At 49.6% G+C, this 16264-nt stretch overlaps 7 protein-coding genes and 3 non-coding genes across 10 annotated transcripts; 5 read left to right on the top strand and 5 right to left on the bottom strand.

The window, feature by feature from the left end:
• Window positions 1-614: 614 nt before the first annotated feature.
• On the bottom strand, window positions 615-3108 carry NFIA_016210 (putative R3H domain protein; the record flags this gene model as incomplete). The annotated part of the gene is made up of 4 exons (XM_001264824.1): window positions 615-2028; window positions 2093-2233; window positions 2287-2987; window positions 3058-3108. The coding sequence occupies 4 exons, from the start codon at window positions 3106-3108 to the stop codon at window positions 615-617; spliced, it is 2307 nt and encodes a 768-aa protein (XP_001264825.1).
• Window positions 3109-4023: 915 nt separating this feature from the next.
• Window positions 4024-5047, top strand: NFIA_016220 (zinc finger CCHC-type containing 10; the record flags this gene model as incomplete). The annotated part of the gene is made up of 3 exons (XM_001264825.1): window positions 4024-4112; window positions 4170-4295; window positions 4351-5047. The coding sequence occupies 3 exons, from the start codon at window positions 4024-4026 to the stop codon at window positions 5045-5047; spliced, it is 912 nt and encodes a 303-aa protein (XP_001264826.1).
• A 282-nt stretch (window positions 5048-5329) lies between these two features.
• Window positions 5330-5938, bottom strand: NFIA_016230 (CCDC12/cwf18 family protein; the record flags this gene model as incomplete). The annotated part of the gene is made up of 1 exon (XM_001264826.1): window positions 5330-5938. The coding sequence occupies one exon, from the start codon at window positions 5936-5938 to the stop codon at window positions 5330-5332; it is 609 nt and encodes a 202-aa protein (XP_001264827.1).
• Window positions 5939-6862: 924 nt separating this feature from the next.
• Window positions 6863-8848, top strand: NFIA_016240 (pentatricopeptide repeat protein; the record flags this gene model as incomplete). The annotated part of the gene is made up of 1 exon (XM_001264827.1): window positions 6863-8848. The coding sequence occupies one exon, from the start codon at window positions 6863-6865 to the stop codon at window positions 8846-8848; it is 1986 nt and encodes a 661-aa protein (XP_001264828.1).
• Window positions 8849-9766: 918 nt separating this feature from the next.
• On the top strand, window positions 9767-10750 carry NFIA_016250 (putative transcription initiation factor TFIID subunit 13; the record flags this gene model as incomplete). The annotated part of the gene is made up of 2 exons (XM_001264828.1): window positions 9767-10211; window positions 10299-10750. 2 exons carry the CDS (start codon window positions 9767-9769, stop codon window positions 10748-10750), a joined length of 897 nt encoding a protein of 298 aa, XP_001264829.1.
• Window positions 10751-11293: 543 nt separating this feature from the next.
• On the bottom strand, window positions 11294-11374 carry NFIA_016260. Its single transcript has one exon. It is a non-coding gene; the product is annotated as a tRNA-Ser (tRNA).
• A 491-nt stretch (window positions 11375-11865) lies between these two features.
• NFIA_016270 lies at window positions 11866-11946 on the top strand. The gene has a single exon. It is a non-coding gene; the product is annotated as a tRNA-Ser (tRNA).
• Window positions 11947-12281: 335 nt separating this feature from the next.
• NFIA_016280 (uncharacterized protein) lies at window positions 12282-13669 on the bottom strand (the record flags this gene model as incomplete). Its single annotated transcript, XM_001264829.1, has 3 exons — window positions 12282-12528; window positions 12673-13329; window positions 13365-13669. 3 exons carry the CDS (start codon window positions 13667-13669, stop codon window positions 12282-12284), a joined length of 1209 nt encoding a protein of 402 aa, XP_001264830.1.
• NFIA_016290 lies at window positions 12382-12462 on the top strand. The gene has a single exon. It is a non-coding gene; the product is annotated as a tRNA-Ser (tRNA).
• Window positions 13670-14995: 1326 nt separating the features above from the next.
• NFIA_016300 (eukaryotic translation initiation factor 3 subunit F) lies at window positions 14996-16169 on the bottom strand (the record flags this gene model as incomplete). Its single annotated transcript, XM_001264830.1, has 3 exons — window positions 14996-15215; window positions 15289-16001; window positions 16065-16169. The coding sequence occupies 3 exons, from the start codon at window positions 16167-16169 to the stop codon at window positions 14996-14998; spliced, it is 1038 nt and encodes a 345-aa protein (XP_001264831.1).
• Window positions 16170-16264: the final 95 nt, after the last annotated feature.

A 16264-nucleotide genomic window follows, 5' to 3' on the forward strand; every position in this document is an offset into this window, starting at 1 on the left:
GTTATAGTTTGTGTCCTTCATATGATGTCCTTTTTCTCTTGGCATCGATTGGAACAGAACGCCTGTATATTTGGGAGTTGATTCCGCATTCTCACGAAAGTCCTTAGGTCGGTATTGATCTCGTGTAATCTACTAGAAGAAGTCACTATATCGTCATTTTCTCTTTCTATCCTGGTGCAATGATTCCAAAGAGCGCTTGACTGATCAATTTCGGTTGAGAGAGGGATGGCTATTGGCCGCGCGGAGGCGTCGCTACAATCATATGAACCCGCTGATTTTAACACTCTTTTCCATTTGGTAGCGCCATGGTTTATGTCTCTGGGAAAGATATTTTCATCTTCTTTTTGTCAACAATTGAAATGGCCGATACTATCAATAGCCGAAAATATGGCAAACCAGCCCTTCTCAGCCAGTCCGTCCACGAGACAGCAGGTGTATGAAGCCAACTATTTGCGTACTCATAGCGAGACTCCATCTCCTCTCCTTTTATGTTGTTGATTTGAACGAGCAGACATTCTCTCAGCCTATTTCACACTACTATCTGCCAGAGACAACACAGGTTGAACAGGTTGAACGATGCAACAGCATGCAACCAAATGGTCAGGCGGCAGAAATCAGTTCATCTTGGGAAGACTTGTCCCTCCTGAAACGACAAGAGGCCCGTTCTTGGAGTTGGTCAGTATGTTGGAATTGTAGGAGTGCGATGGGGCAGGAGTGATTCGATGCTTCAACTCGAAATCAGAGGGGATCTCGGACGGTGGTGGTTTTGGAGGCAAATGAGAAGGCGTTCCCCATTTTGCAATGGAATCTCTGCTACCGGGAGGGCCACCGCGCGTCACGCCTTGCGCCATCGCACTTCCCTCTTGAGCCTTGTTATTCGGGTCTTGATATCCATTCCACTGAGTCTGAATACCGGGCTGCATGGGAGGATACGAGTTCATATTGTGTTGGTTGGTCTTGCTCGGGTGACGAGCCAAAGAAGTCCCACCGGGTACAAATGAGCGTGTCTGTGGATTGAATGGGGATCTTGCAAAACTGCCTGGCAGAGGGTGCGAGTTTGGATGAGCTTGCATGGCTGTGTTTAGTGACTGTTGCCCTGTATATTGAGCATAGGGATAAGAAGTCGGATTAGGCGGCTGCGAGGGATAATTCGGCCAATGAGCGGTGGGATGGGTGCGATGTGTAGGCTGATAGCCCGCAGCATACGGGGACGATGACCAAGTCGACTGCGTCTGTGCATATTGTGGCATGGTGTAGCTGTTCAGCGCAGGCGATGACTTCGCCGACGATTGCTGGGTGACCATTACCGGTGATTGATTCATAGATGTGTATCCTGAATAAGGAGATTGCTGGGGTACAGCGCCGCTCTGCCATGAACCAGTTGATGTCATCTGTGGAGAGACGGGTATCGAGTATTGAGGTAAGGGATTCAGATTGACGTGGTTGGAGTACATGGCACTGTTTGGAGCACCCTGAGCATAACCCGGAGGAGACATTCCGGGCCCTACCATATATGGGGCTTGGTTAGAAAATGAAGAATCATTCAGTGCCACATTATAGGGAACCGTCCCATTGTTATAGTGCATTCCCGGGTAGTAGGCGTTGAATTGAGAGCGGGCCTCAAAGCTGTCGTCATGTGGAGTCTTCTGTCGGTGTGTTTTCTTGCGTCCACTTGTTGAGCTCGAGCGTGACATACTCGTCCCCTGGTCACTGATATCCGAGGATTTCGTCTCAGGGAAATCGCGGAAAATCCGCTCTCTTGCTTCCTGGTACTTAGCTTCTCGCTCTTCTCGCGTTAAGGCCATCCTATCTTTGGCAGGGGTGGCCCCGGCTGAAGAACCACGTTCGCCGTCGTTGCCACTGTCGCCTACCTCCGATGCGGTCTTCGAAGGCACCGAAGAGCTTGCTGCAGTGCTTCCTTCGGTGGAAGGCCGATCCCCGTCATTCCGGCGCATGATTTTCATGGCTGGGACTGCTGGTGGTGGGGTGCTATGAGTGGCAGCATGTAAAACGGAGAGCGGAGTCGGTCTAAACAGTCAGAACGAAGTCTCAAATTGGTAAAAGAAAATCAAGGAGACGCAGGATTGCATACAACCGGCAAAAGGGTGTCCTATGGAGACGGACAGACGTAACGTTGTTATCCACGAAATGGGTCAAATGATAATAATCACCCAACTTGTGCGCGAGTAGTCTTCCGAAGGCATTTGAAGGTGGGAGCTCCAGAGATTGCTCCCTATATTAGACGTCAGATGCCGAAACGAATAGCGCAACAAGCCGTCCACTTACTTCGAATTTTGAATGAAATTGCGGACTTTCTCCTCCAGCTGAAGAATCAGTAGGCGGTCCTTTGGAGATTTCATCGCCTCAAGCAGCTTTTCGTCCGGCTCGAGAGGGAAACCATTCAAACTGTGTTCAACTGAGAAGCCTTCTGTACTACTAGGCAGGACAAAACTATTAGCGACGGAGTCCGGGCGAATTATCCCATCCAGTCGCTGGCCACCATCAGGAAGCACAACTGGCCGGGGCTTTTGTCTACTCAAGTCTCGCGGATGATCCCTGTATATGCGGACACCAGATTCGGATCCCGTAAGTGAGTTCGCTGCTCCCGATGCCGGCCCCGAAAGAGACTCTTCCTCATCAACAGCCTGTACGCTGGCACTATCGTCGGGTCGCAACGAATCTTTTTCATCCATTGCGAAAGTGGTAACTGAGGCCATGCTCTTTGAATCGAAACTCGTCTGTTTCGTTGAGGACGTTGAGAGATGCGTACGAGCATCGTCAAAGGACGCCTCGCGTTTGAGAGCTCCGTGTTCATCGACTTCTGAAGTAAAGCTGGGGCTCTGTCTGTCGCTAGTGTCTGTTATATGGACGTCTTGTACAGCTCGCGCTAGACTGTCTGGACATGCAAGCCTTTCCGCGTTCTGTGCATCATTTCGTTCGCCAGACCCGAGCTCTTCTGGTTTCGATGGCGGAGCCATTGCGGCTATCTATTATAATTATCAGAGAAACTGAGGCCATCAAATACGCCGCGACGCCTTCACCAGCATCAGGACATACCTTGGCGAAAGACAGGCGATGCTCAGCCTCGGTAGAATTTTCCGAGGCCATGACCATGCTAAAATCCTCAAACTAGCCAGAAACTCCTTCTTTCGAGAGGTCTTCCTTCGGCGTGCGCTTCAAACAAGTACAGTTGTACTGATTCGGGAAAGACTCCGGGGAAAAGGCTGCGGACTGCTTCAATATGCTGCGAGTTCTGCTCGATTTTCAACAGGACGAAACCGAATTTCGAATTGAGAAGAAGCCACTCAAAAATCCCACTTCACACAAGCCCAAAAAGAATGACGACATATCTCTGAAAAGGGGAGTTCGCCATATGGAAAGCTGTTCAACGTCAGATCTATTGCGTGCATAATGAGCTGTGCCCTGTAAATGATCGAGACTCTGAAAGAAGGGAAAGCGAGGCAAAGAGGAACGGCCAGGACTATTGACTGTTCTTACACGATGGTCAAAACGACTGGTTCATGATTTTCTGGTATAATATTTCGGCAAAGGGAGATACAACTTCTCCCACCACGGGTATCTAAAAACCCAGTCCAGCCCAGATCGGAGCGGGTCAAAGAGAGGTCGGTTACCCTGCTAATAAAGATGAAGGGTCATAAAGAGCCCCAGATAGTCGATAGAGTGCTGGAAGGTGAATAGGTTGAATTCTTTTCGTCCTTTGGGCTGAGAAGGAACGAGGCAGGCGATGATCAGGTTGAGATTCGCTTGTCTCCTCTTTCAGTGGTGCGCTTAACCGCGCGCGTATGTAATTCGCCCTGGCCCACTCGTCTGGCAGGTCCGCTTGAATAGCCGCGGAGAATCGCGATTGCGGCGTTCGAAAAATTGGGCTTCGTCAATTAAGTGATGAGAGCCTGAATACTTTTTTTAAGCACTTCTTGCGGCATCTCTAGGATTGTATCTTTCGCATTCGTACAATTATTATTTTTTCGATTTTTTTTGGGCTCGGCATAACGTTTGATTCAGATGAATCGATACCGGAACGCACCAGGCATCAGAGGCCCTACCAAGGCGACTGCCAGTACTCTGTGTCAGAAATGCTTGAAACGAGATAAGTACATAGATTTCGTGGCTATTCTACCTTTGGCTGACTCCTTTATACGACACTACAGTTATGAATGCACGGTATCTGCACAGGAACGGCCATATACAACTCGACCTTCTCGCACACAACAACTGCAAAACCCCAATTTGCGACCGAAGCTGACGACTGATGTTCCAAACGAACTGTTAGGGTCGTAAGTTGGCGCATGAGTTATTGGGCGTGGAAAACTTAGCTGACGCCGGTGATAGAAGAGGTGTCGCCGATGAGATATTAGCAAGACGAGGAGAGGAACGAGGTCGCAAGAGGGAGCTAGGGGATTCAGATCCGTTTGATGAGAGTCATCATGCAGCGAAGCGGAGTAGATCAGAGTCATCTCACTCAATGTCGTCCGTCTCAACGATATCGACCAGTCGATCGCATTCAGTCTCGCCGCCACGGCATGAAGTTTATACTGAAAGTAGGGGGCGAGACAGAGCACAATCAATGTCGTCGCCTCAACCACAATCAAGAAAGAGACGATACAGTGACTCATTATCCGGCCATACTGACTCTTCTTACTCTTCCGGTGGGCGACAGCGCTCTCGATCGAGGGAATGGGAGATAGACAGAAACACAAGACGAAGACGTCGGGAATCTAGCCCTGAAGAGCGTGGTCGACCTAGGAACATCTCTGAAGACGGCAGCCGGAGGGGTAGGACACGAAGCCTGAGTATGGATCAGAGTCGAATTGCCAAAGAAAGGCGGTCGGCGACTCCAGATACAGTGAAGGGACAGCACCATCCAACAAGAGAGTCGAGGGGAAACATGAGCCGGTCTAGGCACCTGGACCGCCAGCGCAATCATGCCTTCAGCGGACCTATGTCCGGTTCAGCGCGAAAGGAACGAAGCCTCAGTCCTTACAGTAAGCGTCTAGCGCTGACTCAGGCCATGAACATGGAACGCTGAGTCGGAATCAATTAAGTTGAGTAAAGCAGAGTTTGAGGAGATTTTCCTCTCGGCCGTTCGACCGGATTGGAAATGTTGTGCTTTCTTGACCCCAGCCAGTAATGTACTATAGTAATACAGAAGAGCATAATTGCATTAACATCCATGCAATCAAAATGCAGATGACCGCTAACGCCTGTTTCTGACCGTCCCGGGTCCCAGCTCTGCAGCGCCAAAGTAACGTGTTGTATGATAAAAAAGCATATAAGGCCATAGATCAACCTGCGCGAATTCTCATGGGTATCATGAATCCTCGTCCATCTCCCGTCTTTCTTCTTCCTCTTCCCTCTCGCGGACGTGAATTCCTTCCACCAGCATGTCTCCTTCAATGCCTACCTCCTCTCCCTGCTCATTTTCGTTGCGGGTCGCTCCCTGCGCCCTCGCTGCTCGTTGCGCATTCTCCATGCGCTGTCGAACCAGTCTCGCAATTGCATTTTCCGTCCTCACATTAAGGATTTTCATTTTTTCATCAAGGTCACGCTTTAGGTCCCAATTAGGCTTCTTTGGCTGCAACTTGAACAGGTCGATCGGTTGGTCCTTCTCCTCATCCTTCTTCGCCTGCTCCGTCGTAGCCTTCGCTATCTCAGCAGCTTGCGCTTCGAGTGTCTTCGCTCCTTCTGTTGGCGCTTGATCAAACCCCAGCTTGGGCCCGCGAGTTTCTGCATCGAAATTACGTCCGGACAGGTATTTTCTTGTGACATCGGGCGCGGCATCCTCAGGCTCATGGTCTCCAGCACGCGCCTCTGTGAGTGTCTCCGGTTCCGGTTGCTTTCTCTTTAGAGCTGCAAGCTTCGCAAGACGGGCTTTGCGTTCTGTTGCCGCCGCATCAAGAGAGGTGTGATTCAGCGACATTGTGTTAGAGGGAAAGAAGTAGAAGAAAAGCAAAGGAGAGTAAAATTCCAGGGGTCCGAGAAATACCGCTGGCTTCGATTATAGAAGTAATAAGTTCGCGAATTTTGCCCCAAGGCGACTTTGCGACAAAAGAAAAGGTCTCAGTTTTTGGTTCAAGTAGAGAGGTAGTACCCGATCGTATTCTGCGGTGTTGATAACATCCATACGATTTATCGGCAGTGGTGCGCCACAATTAATTTTCACTAGCCACATCCGCGTCGGATCAAAATTGGCGGGCATTTTCTGCGGGTTGATCCATCCAATGCAATGATCTATGAAACTGTCACTCGCCGATTCTTCGCCGTCCTCATCGCCTCTTGGATTTGCTAGTATCCTGTTCGGAATCATTTTTCAATGTACGCGATCAAGAAGTACTGAATGTCATTTTGTCCGCAGCGTCTCCTTCGTTCCCGCTTCAGCGCTGGACTGCCATCCTGGGATCCGCACCACAGATGGTATCAACCAGGGACGGGCATTCAAGGCGCGAGAGCGTTATATTCCAGTAATGATGCGTCGAATACGAGAGCTCAGCTCCCTCCCGCCGTTGATACAGCTATTATCCGTACAACGACCCCCTATACTATTCCGGAAGATCCTTGTCGGAAAAATGTACTTCGGAGATTATCCTCTACAACGTCCACCGTCGATAAGAGTTCCAGCCCCGATTCACCCTCCAGGATTTATTCAATTGAGTCGCAATCGTCCACAGTGCTTGAGGGCCCTTCTCCTGGTGCTGAACAGGAGCTAGTTGCTCCTAATCAAGATGGAAGATATGCGGGCCGACGACCGAGATTTCTAAGCTCCAAACGCCTGCTTTCGATCCCAGGACGGAGTAGTATCTTCACCTCAGGTCCGGCGCCAGCCATAATCTACAAAACCAAGGTCATGGTTAGGGGTCAGCCCAGGGATAGACAGAGAGTTCTCCGTCCTAAAACTGTGGCTCTGGAGAAGCGCATCAGATCTCAGACCTTCTTTCATGAAGGGGCGAATATACGCACATGGAGAATTGCACAAAGCGACCTGTACAGGTCAAAATTCTACGAAAGAGAGATCCGAAATGAGGTCTTGAGAGACTTGAAGCTGAACCCCGTCGAGCTGGACCTGCTAGGGAAACTCAAAACGGATAGTCAGGGCAGTTTCAGTGAGGCTTGGGAGGCGTTAAGCAAGAGGGACAAAGCCCTTCATTGGCATAGTCTATCCTTATGGTTGTTGAAGGAGTCTCCAGAGCTTGCCTTAGAATTCTTGTCGGTGACCACTCATGGCAAGGAGAGGCCTGTCTTTGTGATGGTCGCAGATGCCTTCCTTTTCTTGGACTCTTTTCACTATGACAGGCTCAAGGACTGGAGAAAAGGGCCGCACACATATCAATCTGTCTTCAATGCTGCCTTGGGCCCCCGCAATTGGCCAATTCTCTTTTTGCCGCAGAAAATCGTTCGACTTTATGTGAAGCGCGCTGATCGTGACGCAATCTACTATGCTTATAAACTTGTGTGTGAGCGCAAGATTCATACAAAAGCGGAGACCCATCTTTGTTTCATGTGGCGATTTATCGAGTTCAAGGACGTCAATAAGGCACTTGGCGTTCTTGATAACGTGCGGCGAATGAAACAGGTTGAGTTTGGGATGGATTCTCAAAGCGTGATGCGCCACTGCTGCAAGCTTCTCACGCTTGATTCGGTTCAAGAAGGGCCGGAAGGGCGAAATTTCTACATTCTTCCCAAATTACTCAAAATGGGTGTTCGGCCAGATAGGGATATGATGAACGTCGTTTTGTCCAATGCCTTCAAAACAGGTGACGAGCAGTTGGGGCTCGATATGCTGGAGTATATGAAAAATAATGGCCTTGAACCAGACTCTTATACCCATTTGATCCTCCTCAATGATGCTGTTGCGCGAGGGAATCGAGACCGCGTTAGTTCATTGATCCGGGAGATCGAATCTAACGAGGAGCTACTGAAGAATCCTTGGATCTCGAGTAAGATCTTTCATGCTCATTTCGTTTTCACTGCGAAGCATATAAATCCGGATGACGACCCGGATGCGGTGTTCTACTCCATGCTGGAGATGTATAACAAGCTACATGATATTACTCCTTTGAAAGAGCTTTCTATCTTACCACCTGAATACACGCCCCCACCAGGAGGTGACAATACGCCACCGACCACGATCGCTTTATTTCTCATGATTGCAACATATCTACGCTGTCGAAGGCGTGTCTCTATTGCTCAGCGCCTTTATACGAACTTTCGCTCCCTGGTGCTGCAGGGACACCCCACAATTGCTCCTCTGGCAGCAACCGATCACGTTTACAACGAGTTCCTCGTGGCTTTTCGGGACAATCCTCGGGGGTTGCGGCCAGCTATGCGAGTAGTTGAAGACATGCTGCAGACATCTGCCCTAACAAGCAATACCCGGGGCATGCACGAACAAGCAAGTGGTCATGTCATGCCTTCTGTTCGAACATGGACAATCTTGATGAGTTGCTTTATCTTCAACAAACAACCGCACGCTGCAGAGAGGGTGAAGGAGATGATGGCTGAACATAATGTTGAATTCAATAAGGTCACCTGGAACATTATCATCAGTGGTCACGCCTGCAAACAAAGAGTTTTTGACCTTGCCCAGACAATCAAAGCTATGGAGGACGCGGGATACGTCATTGACTCCTACAATATGAAGGCTCTTCGTTACCTTCGAGACCCTGAACGACTTTGGGTGGCTCTGGAAGAGTTGGACAAGCTATCACAACCTTCTCTCACCACATTGGCCGACTCTAAACTCGCACCTTCAAAGAGCGACAAAAAGACAAGGGACGAGCTTTTGGATCAAGGGCTTAAACGGTTGAGGGAGAAACTAAAGCCCAAATTATGAAGATACCCCTACATCTTTTGACGTCTTTCTTCTCATTGTTTATGGTTATTGCATCAGAAGCGCGGGTTCTGGAAAACTGGATGACTTCCAAGGGCAGGGAGTCACAGCTAAAGCATGGGTGTTTCTATCGGTATACAGAGCGTTTCTACAAATTTCCTGTAAATTATCACACGGATGTATGTACATTAGAAATAATCATGACAAACTCCCTACGCATGATATTCCATATCCCGGTAAAAGGGGAGAAATGAATGAACGCCGACAAGTCAGGGAAGCCACGGAATTTAATATCATGAGACATAGAGCTGAGGTATATGTTTCAGCCACCAAAGAAGATTGAGACCTGAAGTTGATACCATGTGTTAGCTCTAATATGCGTTGGATATGATGACGCAGAATCGGGGTGTACTCACTGCCATCAGTACGCAGCAAATGCTAACGTACGGGCTTAGACGTTCTCCAATCCGAGCGCACTTCCAGAATATCCCGAAGAACCTGAATGGTGCGAAGGTCAGTCATATCCGAGTAACCTGTGGTAGGGACAAGTGAAACAACAGATTGCTGAGAACCTACCCACGCTGGTTGCGGTCCATGATTCCTGGCATGATGGAGTGCGCATAAGTGCTTGTGCAAATAATAAGCAGGAAGACAAGGAGAAGTGACTGAAAGTTGAATAAGGCAGACTGCGACATCAGTTAGCTTGACTCTGGTGTGGTGCGCCATGGTGAGGCTCCTCAAGTAGAGAGCATTCACTCCATTTTTAACTCACCATCTTGACTGTAGCAGAGGGTCACCACCCTTCTTCCTTACACACAACTCTGGCAAGATTCCTAGTTACTCGATTGATCAATCAATCAGTTCGTGCTTTTGAGGACTGACTATCCCACTGTCTTGTGTCTGGTGTTCACACACACCAAGATGGCAGATCACAGTGATAACAGCTCTGACCGCCTTGGTAGTCCTGCCGGCATGAACCCTGCTCACCGCTCTAAACACCGCCATGTCCGCAGAGGCAACACTGTCAGTAATTCCGCGGCTCCTCATACTTCGTCGTCTCGAGAAAGATCCTCACGACCGCAGCAAGGCACTCCAAAGCCATCAGTTCCAGCACGATTCGGCAGTTCTGGCCATGTGCCGAGCGAATTCGCTCCTCCTTGGCCTTTTAACCCCCAGGAGACTGCCCTGATACGCTCCGGATATATTCCTGCCTTTAAACCAAAAGTCCCAGCTGCACAGGAAGATTCTGCGTCAGAAACAGATTCCAAGAAAAAGAAAAAGCAGAATCGAAACAATCCATCAAGCATGGCGGAACCTAGAGCACGTGCTGCAAGGCACAAGGGTCAGATGAATTTTGCATCGGAGCGTACGTGATTACTTTACCGCTTTTCGATAGGGAATTGATGTCGCCGTGTGCAAAGGGCTTCTGCAGCTAATATATGGGGCTATGTAGTGCGTCTCCTTCTTCTGGCATATGGAGATCCCAGCCCTCATCCATCCTTCCCGTCTGAGCCCCTTCCCGAGACCGTTCGTGTTCTCGATGAAATCGTCACCGACTTTGTCCTTGAGATGTGCCACAATGCAGCCCAGTATGCTAGCTATTCCCGTCGCCAGAAGATCAAGGTCGACGACTTTCGTTTTGCGTTGAGGCGCGACCCGAATAAACTCGGTCGTGTCCAGGAACTCTTGCGGATGGAGCGCGAGCTGAAAGAGGCTCGTAAGGCATTTGATCAGAATGACGATCAGGTCGGAAATCTCAAGGATGCGGGCAAGAAGGGACTCGAAGAGCTGGGTGAGGGTGCTGATGGAGCAGGAGGAAAGAAGAGCAAGGGCAAGGGAAAGCGACCTTCCAGGAGAGATTCGGATGCTACAGAGGATACTGTATTGAAGAAGAGGAAGCTTTGAGCAGGCAGGCTGATTTGCTACGACCTTATCCAGCTGGAGATCTTGGCCGTCGATGGTCCTTTCACGTTGCTTACGATGATTGAAAGCCGGCTGGATGTCTCCAGAAAAGGCGTATTTCTTCTCCCAAGTCACACGACACATCTGAGAATCATTGTCTCGAAGGATCATTGGAAGGAGATGGGAGTTTCAAATGTACATGCTCTTGCTCTGAGCGGGTACCAGTGGTGAGATTTCGTCCATCAGTAGTCGCACCAGGGAGCTCCCGTCTTGTTTCTCACCTCTTTTCTTGGCTTCTTTCTTACATTATGACGGCCAGGAAGTAGCTCTGATACTGCCGCCGGCCGTTTGTCGCTCGGGGATGTATGTAGTGATCATCAAGAAAGAGCTTCTCAGACTCCTGTACCTTTGTCTCAGTAGCGCCTGCGGATCACCGCTTATGGCTTATGGTAGTGAGCCTCGACACAAGTATGGGACTTCAATATCAGGAAAGAAGTCGGACCAGTGCCTGGGAAAAAGAGTGAAAAAAAAAAAAAAAGAATTAGACGACACCTCTGGGATTCGAACCCAGGCGGGCGAACCCACAGGCTTAGCAGGCCTGCGCCTTAACCACTCGGCCAAAGTGTCCGAAGATCGAAATACTTTAATTTATACTAATATATGGGGCAGACGGAGACGGCCAGTTCCTAGAGATCTTCCACAACTGCCCCATCTACGGAGTACTCGTTATTCTGCTCCAGCGTGCAATCTTAGAGTTGATCAATTTTATGTTGCTGACCTGAGCTACCAGGCAAGTCGTGTAATGTATCCAAGGTAATTGTGCGAACAACTATTCAACTGATCTCTTAGCTACTGTAGTGCCATGATTAAGCATCCCAGAAAACTTCGCCATGGTCAGTAGCACTCCCAAGTACGGCCGCTACCCCACAGGTTACAAGCCAAGGAAAGGAAAGGAAGTAAAAGCAGGGGGAACCTCCATGGAAGCCGCGAACCTCAGTTAGATTGCTAAGCACTGGTGAAGGGTGAGATGTTCTTGGTTAGTAATATTCCGTTTTGGGGATCCTCAGAATGGTGACCCCGCTTCAGTATGTTGATCTCGGGTGGCAAACTAACCATTAGACACTTTGGCCGAGTGGTTAAGGCGCAGGCCTGCTAAGCCTGTGGGTTCGCCCGCCTGGGTTCGAATCCCAGAGGTGTCGTCTCATCGTTTTTTCTATTTTCCTCCCTCCGTGACCACCCGCATTGGGCCCCCTTCGACAGTTGTTTTCTGCTCCGTACATTCAACGCCACTCAAGTCTGCGGATCTCGCGTGGCCGGCCAAGGAAATCGTTTTTTTTCCCTTTCCCTGCTCTGTATTTATTTCATCCTTCTTTTCTTCTTCTGCCTCCTCCTCCTATCTATTTTTCTCAGATAATACCGTGCTGGCTACAGTGGCTAGGTTCTTGACGAGATGTCAACTTGCGATATTGATAAAAAAGCTAATGATTTGAGCAACATTTGAGATAGTCATACGCATTTCAGTCAGACTCATATTCTACTCGAACTCTTCCCAACACATTATTTTCCTGCGCTGTTGAGCAGCTGTTGCTAGATCTGGTTGTAGATTTGAAGAAACCCGCATTTCCTTACCCATTGACACTTTGGCCGAGTGGTTAAGGCGCAGGCCTGCTAAGCCTGTGGGTTCGCCCGCCTGGGTTCGAATCCCAGAGGTGTCGTTCCAGCTAGTTGCTGTCTTTTTGACCGTTTTACCATCGCCCAGCAACTTTTTATCGGCCTGTCGCCTAAACCACGATAACAACAAGACCAGGCATATCGAAAAAAAATGGCGAAAGTCTAGACACTATTACTCGTCGTTGAAAGAAACAGAAATAGGCCCAGTAATCATGTGGTACTGTCCACATATCTATCTTTTATCTTCTACAGACATGATGTTGCCATTGTCATCAGTGTATGCACCTCCAACAAATGGTCTTAGGGCTTCATGGACTTTTTCGTGGCTCATCTGAATATTGAGATATCGGCGGGGCCTCGTCGCTATCTCCTCGTCTGTGACTCCAGACATCCAGTCTATGAACCCGTTTGCTTTCTTAACGAGCTTTGTTCCGCGACCAGAGGCATAGAAGCCGAATTCCTGGTTTTCTGGACCCATGACAGTTAGTCGGAACGCCAGCCTCGATGCCGGATCATCACTAGTCACATGGTAAGCCCATCGTTGAGGGTGTTTTTGACCATGGGGCTTGATTTCTGCCCTGATCGGAGCCATTATCATCTCCAATATGTTGTTGAGAGCGTTATTGATGACAGGATCGACGTTTTCTGGCAGGGCAAGTGTCCATAGCCTAATAAAGTTCGCTGTGCGGTGCCCATCTCCCCTGCGAATAACGAAATAATGAAGGGTGTCCGTGTCGCCGGTCCTGATTGCCCTGACATGCTGGGCGATGCGCTGTTCGGTGTTACTGGATTGCCCTACATATGGGCGCCAGTAGTCCGGGTCGCGGTCGTCCGAGACGTAGTCCAGGTATCCACTGTTCAGCGGCCATTGAGTCTCATGCTTTGCCTGCGCTTGTCGTACTTCGTCGAGTCTCAATAGAAGATTGATAGATCAGCTATTGCTCACATCAAGCCATTCGACTGAACGTACAAACTCCTTGTGATTATTCGCCCTTCCAGGTTCCTAATTGTTGGGTCGACGGTGCCAAGTAAAACTTCAGTGAAGCTGTCGATGCTGTCAAACAGAGAGACGACATCAGTGTATGGGATATGCCGAAGGTAGCTCTCTCTACCGAAATCTCCCTGGAGTGCGGTTGCCAACAAAATTATCATATGTCGCAGTGTCGGGAATCTAACGGGAGTCTGGATCGCAAGCCGGCTATCGGTAAGCGATGGAAGGCTTAAAAGGGAGATTTGGCACAGTCTTACCATTTCACTTGGATGCGAAGACTGTGATGGGTCTGGTTGAACAGCAGCCGGGTTCAATCTAGCGACAGGGCTGTTCTGGCACCTGTCCGCTTTATGGGCCCTCTGACCACATCTTTGACAAGGCTTTGCCTTTAAGCAATCTCTAACCGCATGACCTTCCTTTTTGCAATAGCCACACCTGTTCTTAGGGTCAGGGCAACTGTTTCTGAGATGCCCAAGGGAGCCACAGTTGTAACACGCTCGATTTGGATTCTCCCCTTGTAGATAGATGGCCATGCTGGTAGGTATGTAGACCTGAGACGGAGAAGAATATCAGCTGATGAGAGGCAAAGAGATGTCGTAATTCATGCTAGGATTGGGTGATGGGGCTTTTAACCTGACGGAGAGGTGTCGAGGCGCTGTAAGCATAGTGGAGTTCTCTCAGTGAATGGGAGCCTTTCTGCTACATACAAAGATAGCTGTGGACGGCAAAGACTCATAAGCTTAGATGGCATCAGTATGGCACATCAGGCAACCATCTGGAGGCCTCAGTAGAGATGGCTTAAACCAAGCATGCCTGACTCCTGAAGCTCTCTGGAACATAAACCCTGGAAAGACACAACATATCTCTATATCGATATATAGCTCTCTAATCCCATATCAGGGGCATGGAAGCAACTGCAGATGACAAAACAAACAGCAGCATATGAAGACAAGCGGATTGGACCCGGTAAGCCCTGACAGCTCTGCTTAATTCCAAAACAAAGCTTGTCTGGCGTACATGGGAAGATGAATTCAAGTCCGAACAAGATGAACAAGAAGCGGTAGGCCTTATGGTAGAAGAATCTAAGGTATCTAGCACATATATCCATTTAGTCATGGCTAACACGTCGCTGAGATAGTGATCGTCTCATAAACATCTGGTTTACATCGCAACTATCAGATGACCAAAGTCCTCCCTGCTCCAGAAAATAAGGACCGTGGAACTCGATCCCCGTACATGGGTGTATATCCATTTCCCCGATTTCCTCCCCCTTCATCCCTCTGAGCAAAGCCAGAATGACTCCTGTACGCCGTGCTTTCTTCATTGGACCCCTTGGTCGCCTCGTCGTATGTCTAAATCTCGCCTTGACCCGGCAACAGCATGCGTAACAAAGAGGGAGATGTAGAGCCGGGCCACCAGAACTGAAAAAGTCTTCCAAAGCAAACCCAGGAGGAGATACAAAACAGACACATATCAATAAGGAGACTGACGGGCGGAAAGACATAATGATAGGAAGAAATATCACAAGGATTGAACAGCTGTATGAGAGAAAACGCAGGTATCTTCACAATATGTCCTTATTCCCCTCACGCGCGGACTTCCTCACTGGCCCGTTCTTGAGTACGCTGCTGTCCGCCACGGCCGCCTCTGCCGCCTCTCTGGCCACGCTGAGCTCCAGCCTCGGCGCTGGCACCCTCTCCGCCCAAGGTGAGCTGAGCAGTTGCTAGCCGGTTGGACAGTTCCATCTGTGTGCGAATGGTGTTGGCCAGGTAAGACACGACCAGAACGTCCTGGATGTGGTTGTTGCTGTAACACAGTTAGTAAAAGGAAAGGAACCAATAAAAAAAATTAAAAAAAGGAGGCCGCAAAGAAAACATACAAGTCACGTTCAATGTCGGCGGGTTCAACCTTGGGGGCCAAGGCCAGGGCATTGAGGAGGAACTGGCCCAGTGCGGTCGAAGCGGGGGCTTCTTCATCAATGACGGACTCGACGTATCTGGAGACTCTGTCGATCATTCCAAGGACCTCCTCGATGGCACGCTCCAGAGCTTCGATGTCAGTGAAGATGTTTGTAGCACGGCTTTCAGCGTCTTTGGCAGAAGCAATAGTCTCGAGACCACTCTTTTCGGCCTCGCCATAGCGAATCTCATAAGGGACAGGAATGAAAGCAGCGCTGTCTGCGGCCCTCTCAGCGGTCACACCGACGGGGGCGGAGATGTAGGCGCGGGTCTCAATATCCTTCCCAGGCTCAGTAGACACTGTCAGATGGACAGCAGGATGAGGCCATGTGCCGTCACCCTGGCCGCTGTAGAAGTTCTGGATCAAGGCGGAGAAGGTGTTCAACTCGGACGATGTGGCGTACCAACCAACCAGCACTTCCTTGGGGTTGGCTTTAAGGTGCAGCGCAAGCATTTGCTTCTGGTATTCCATATCCACCTCGACCTGGTCGGTCGTCTCTGTGTGTCCAACAGCAAAGGTGCTACGGATTTCCACCTCAGTTCCATCCTCTGATCTGGTTCCAAGCAGGGTACCGATGACACGCTCCTGGTCGGCATTGCGACGGAGGGAATGGTCGAGAATCGAGAAAATGGCCTGTTACAAGGTGATCAGTAAAACGGATAATTCAACGTTTCCCCAGGCGTATCCAGGACATACCTGAGGCTGAATGACAACATTCAGAGGGGCGGTGGTTGGTGCAGACCCCACTGCCACTGGGCCCAGAGGGCGAGCAAGGTGAAGGAAAGAATCGGTTTCAGCCATGTTGGAGATGTGAAAAATATGCCGAAGCCTGGTTCTCTCACAGTCTTGAATGCTTCCTCGCCGGTGGTGGGGATGGCTCTGTAATCTTTTTCCTT

Source organism: Aspergillus fischeri, genomic scaffold (assembly GCF_000149645.3).
Source record: "Aspergillus fischeri NRRL 181 1099437636249 genomic scaffold, whole genome shotgun sequence".
Taxonomy (NCBI): Eukaryota; Fungi; Ascomycota; class Eurotiomycetes; order Eurotiales; family Aspergillaceae; genus Aspergillus; species Aspergillus fischeri.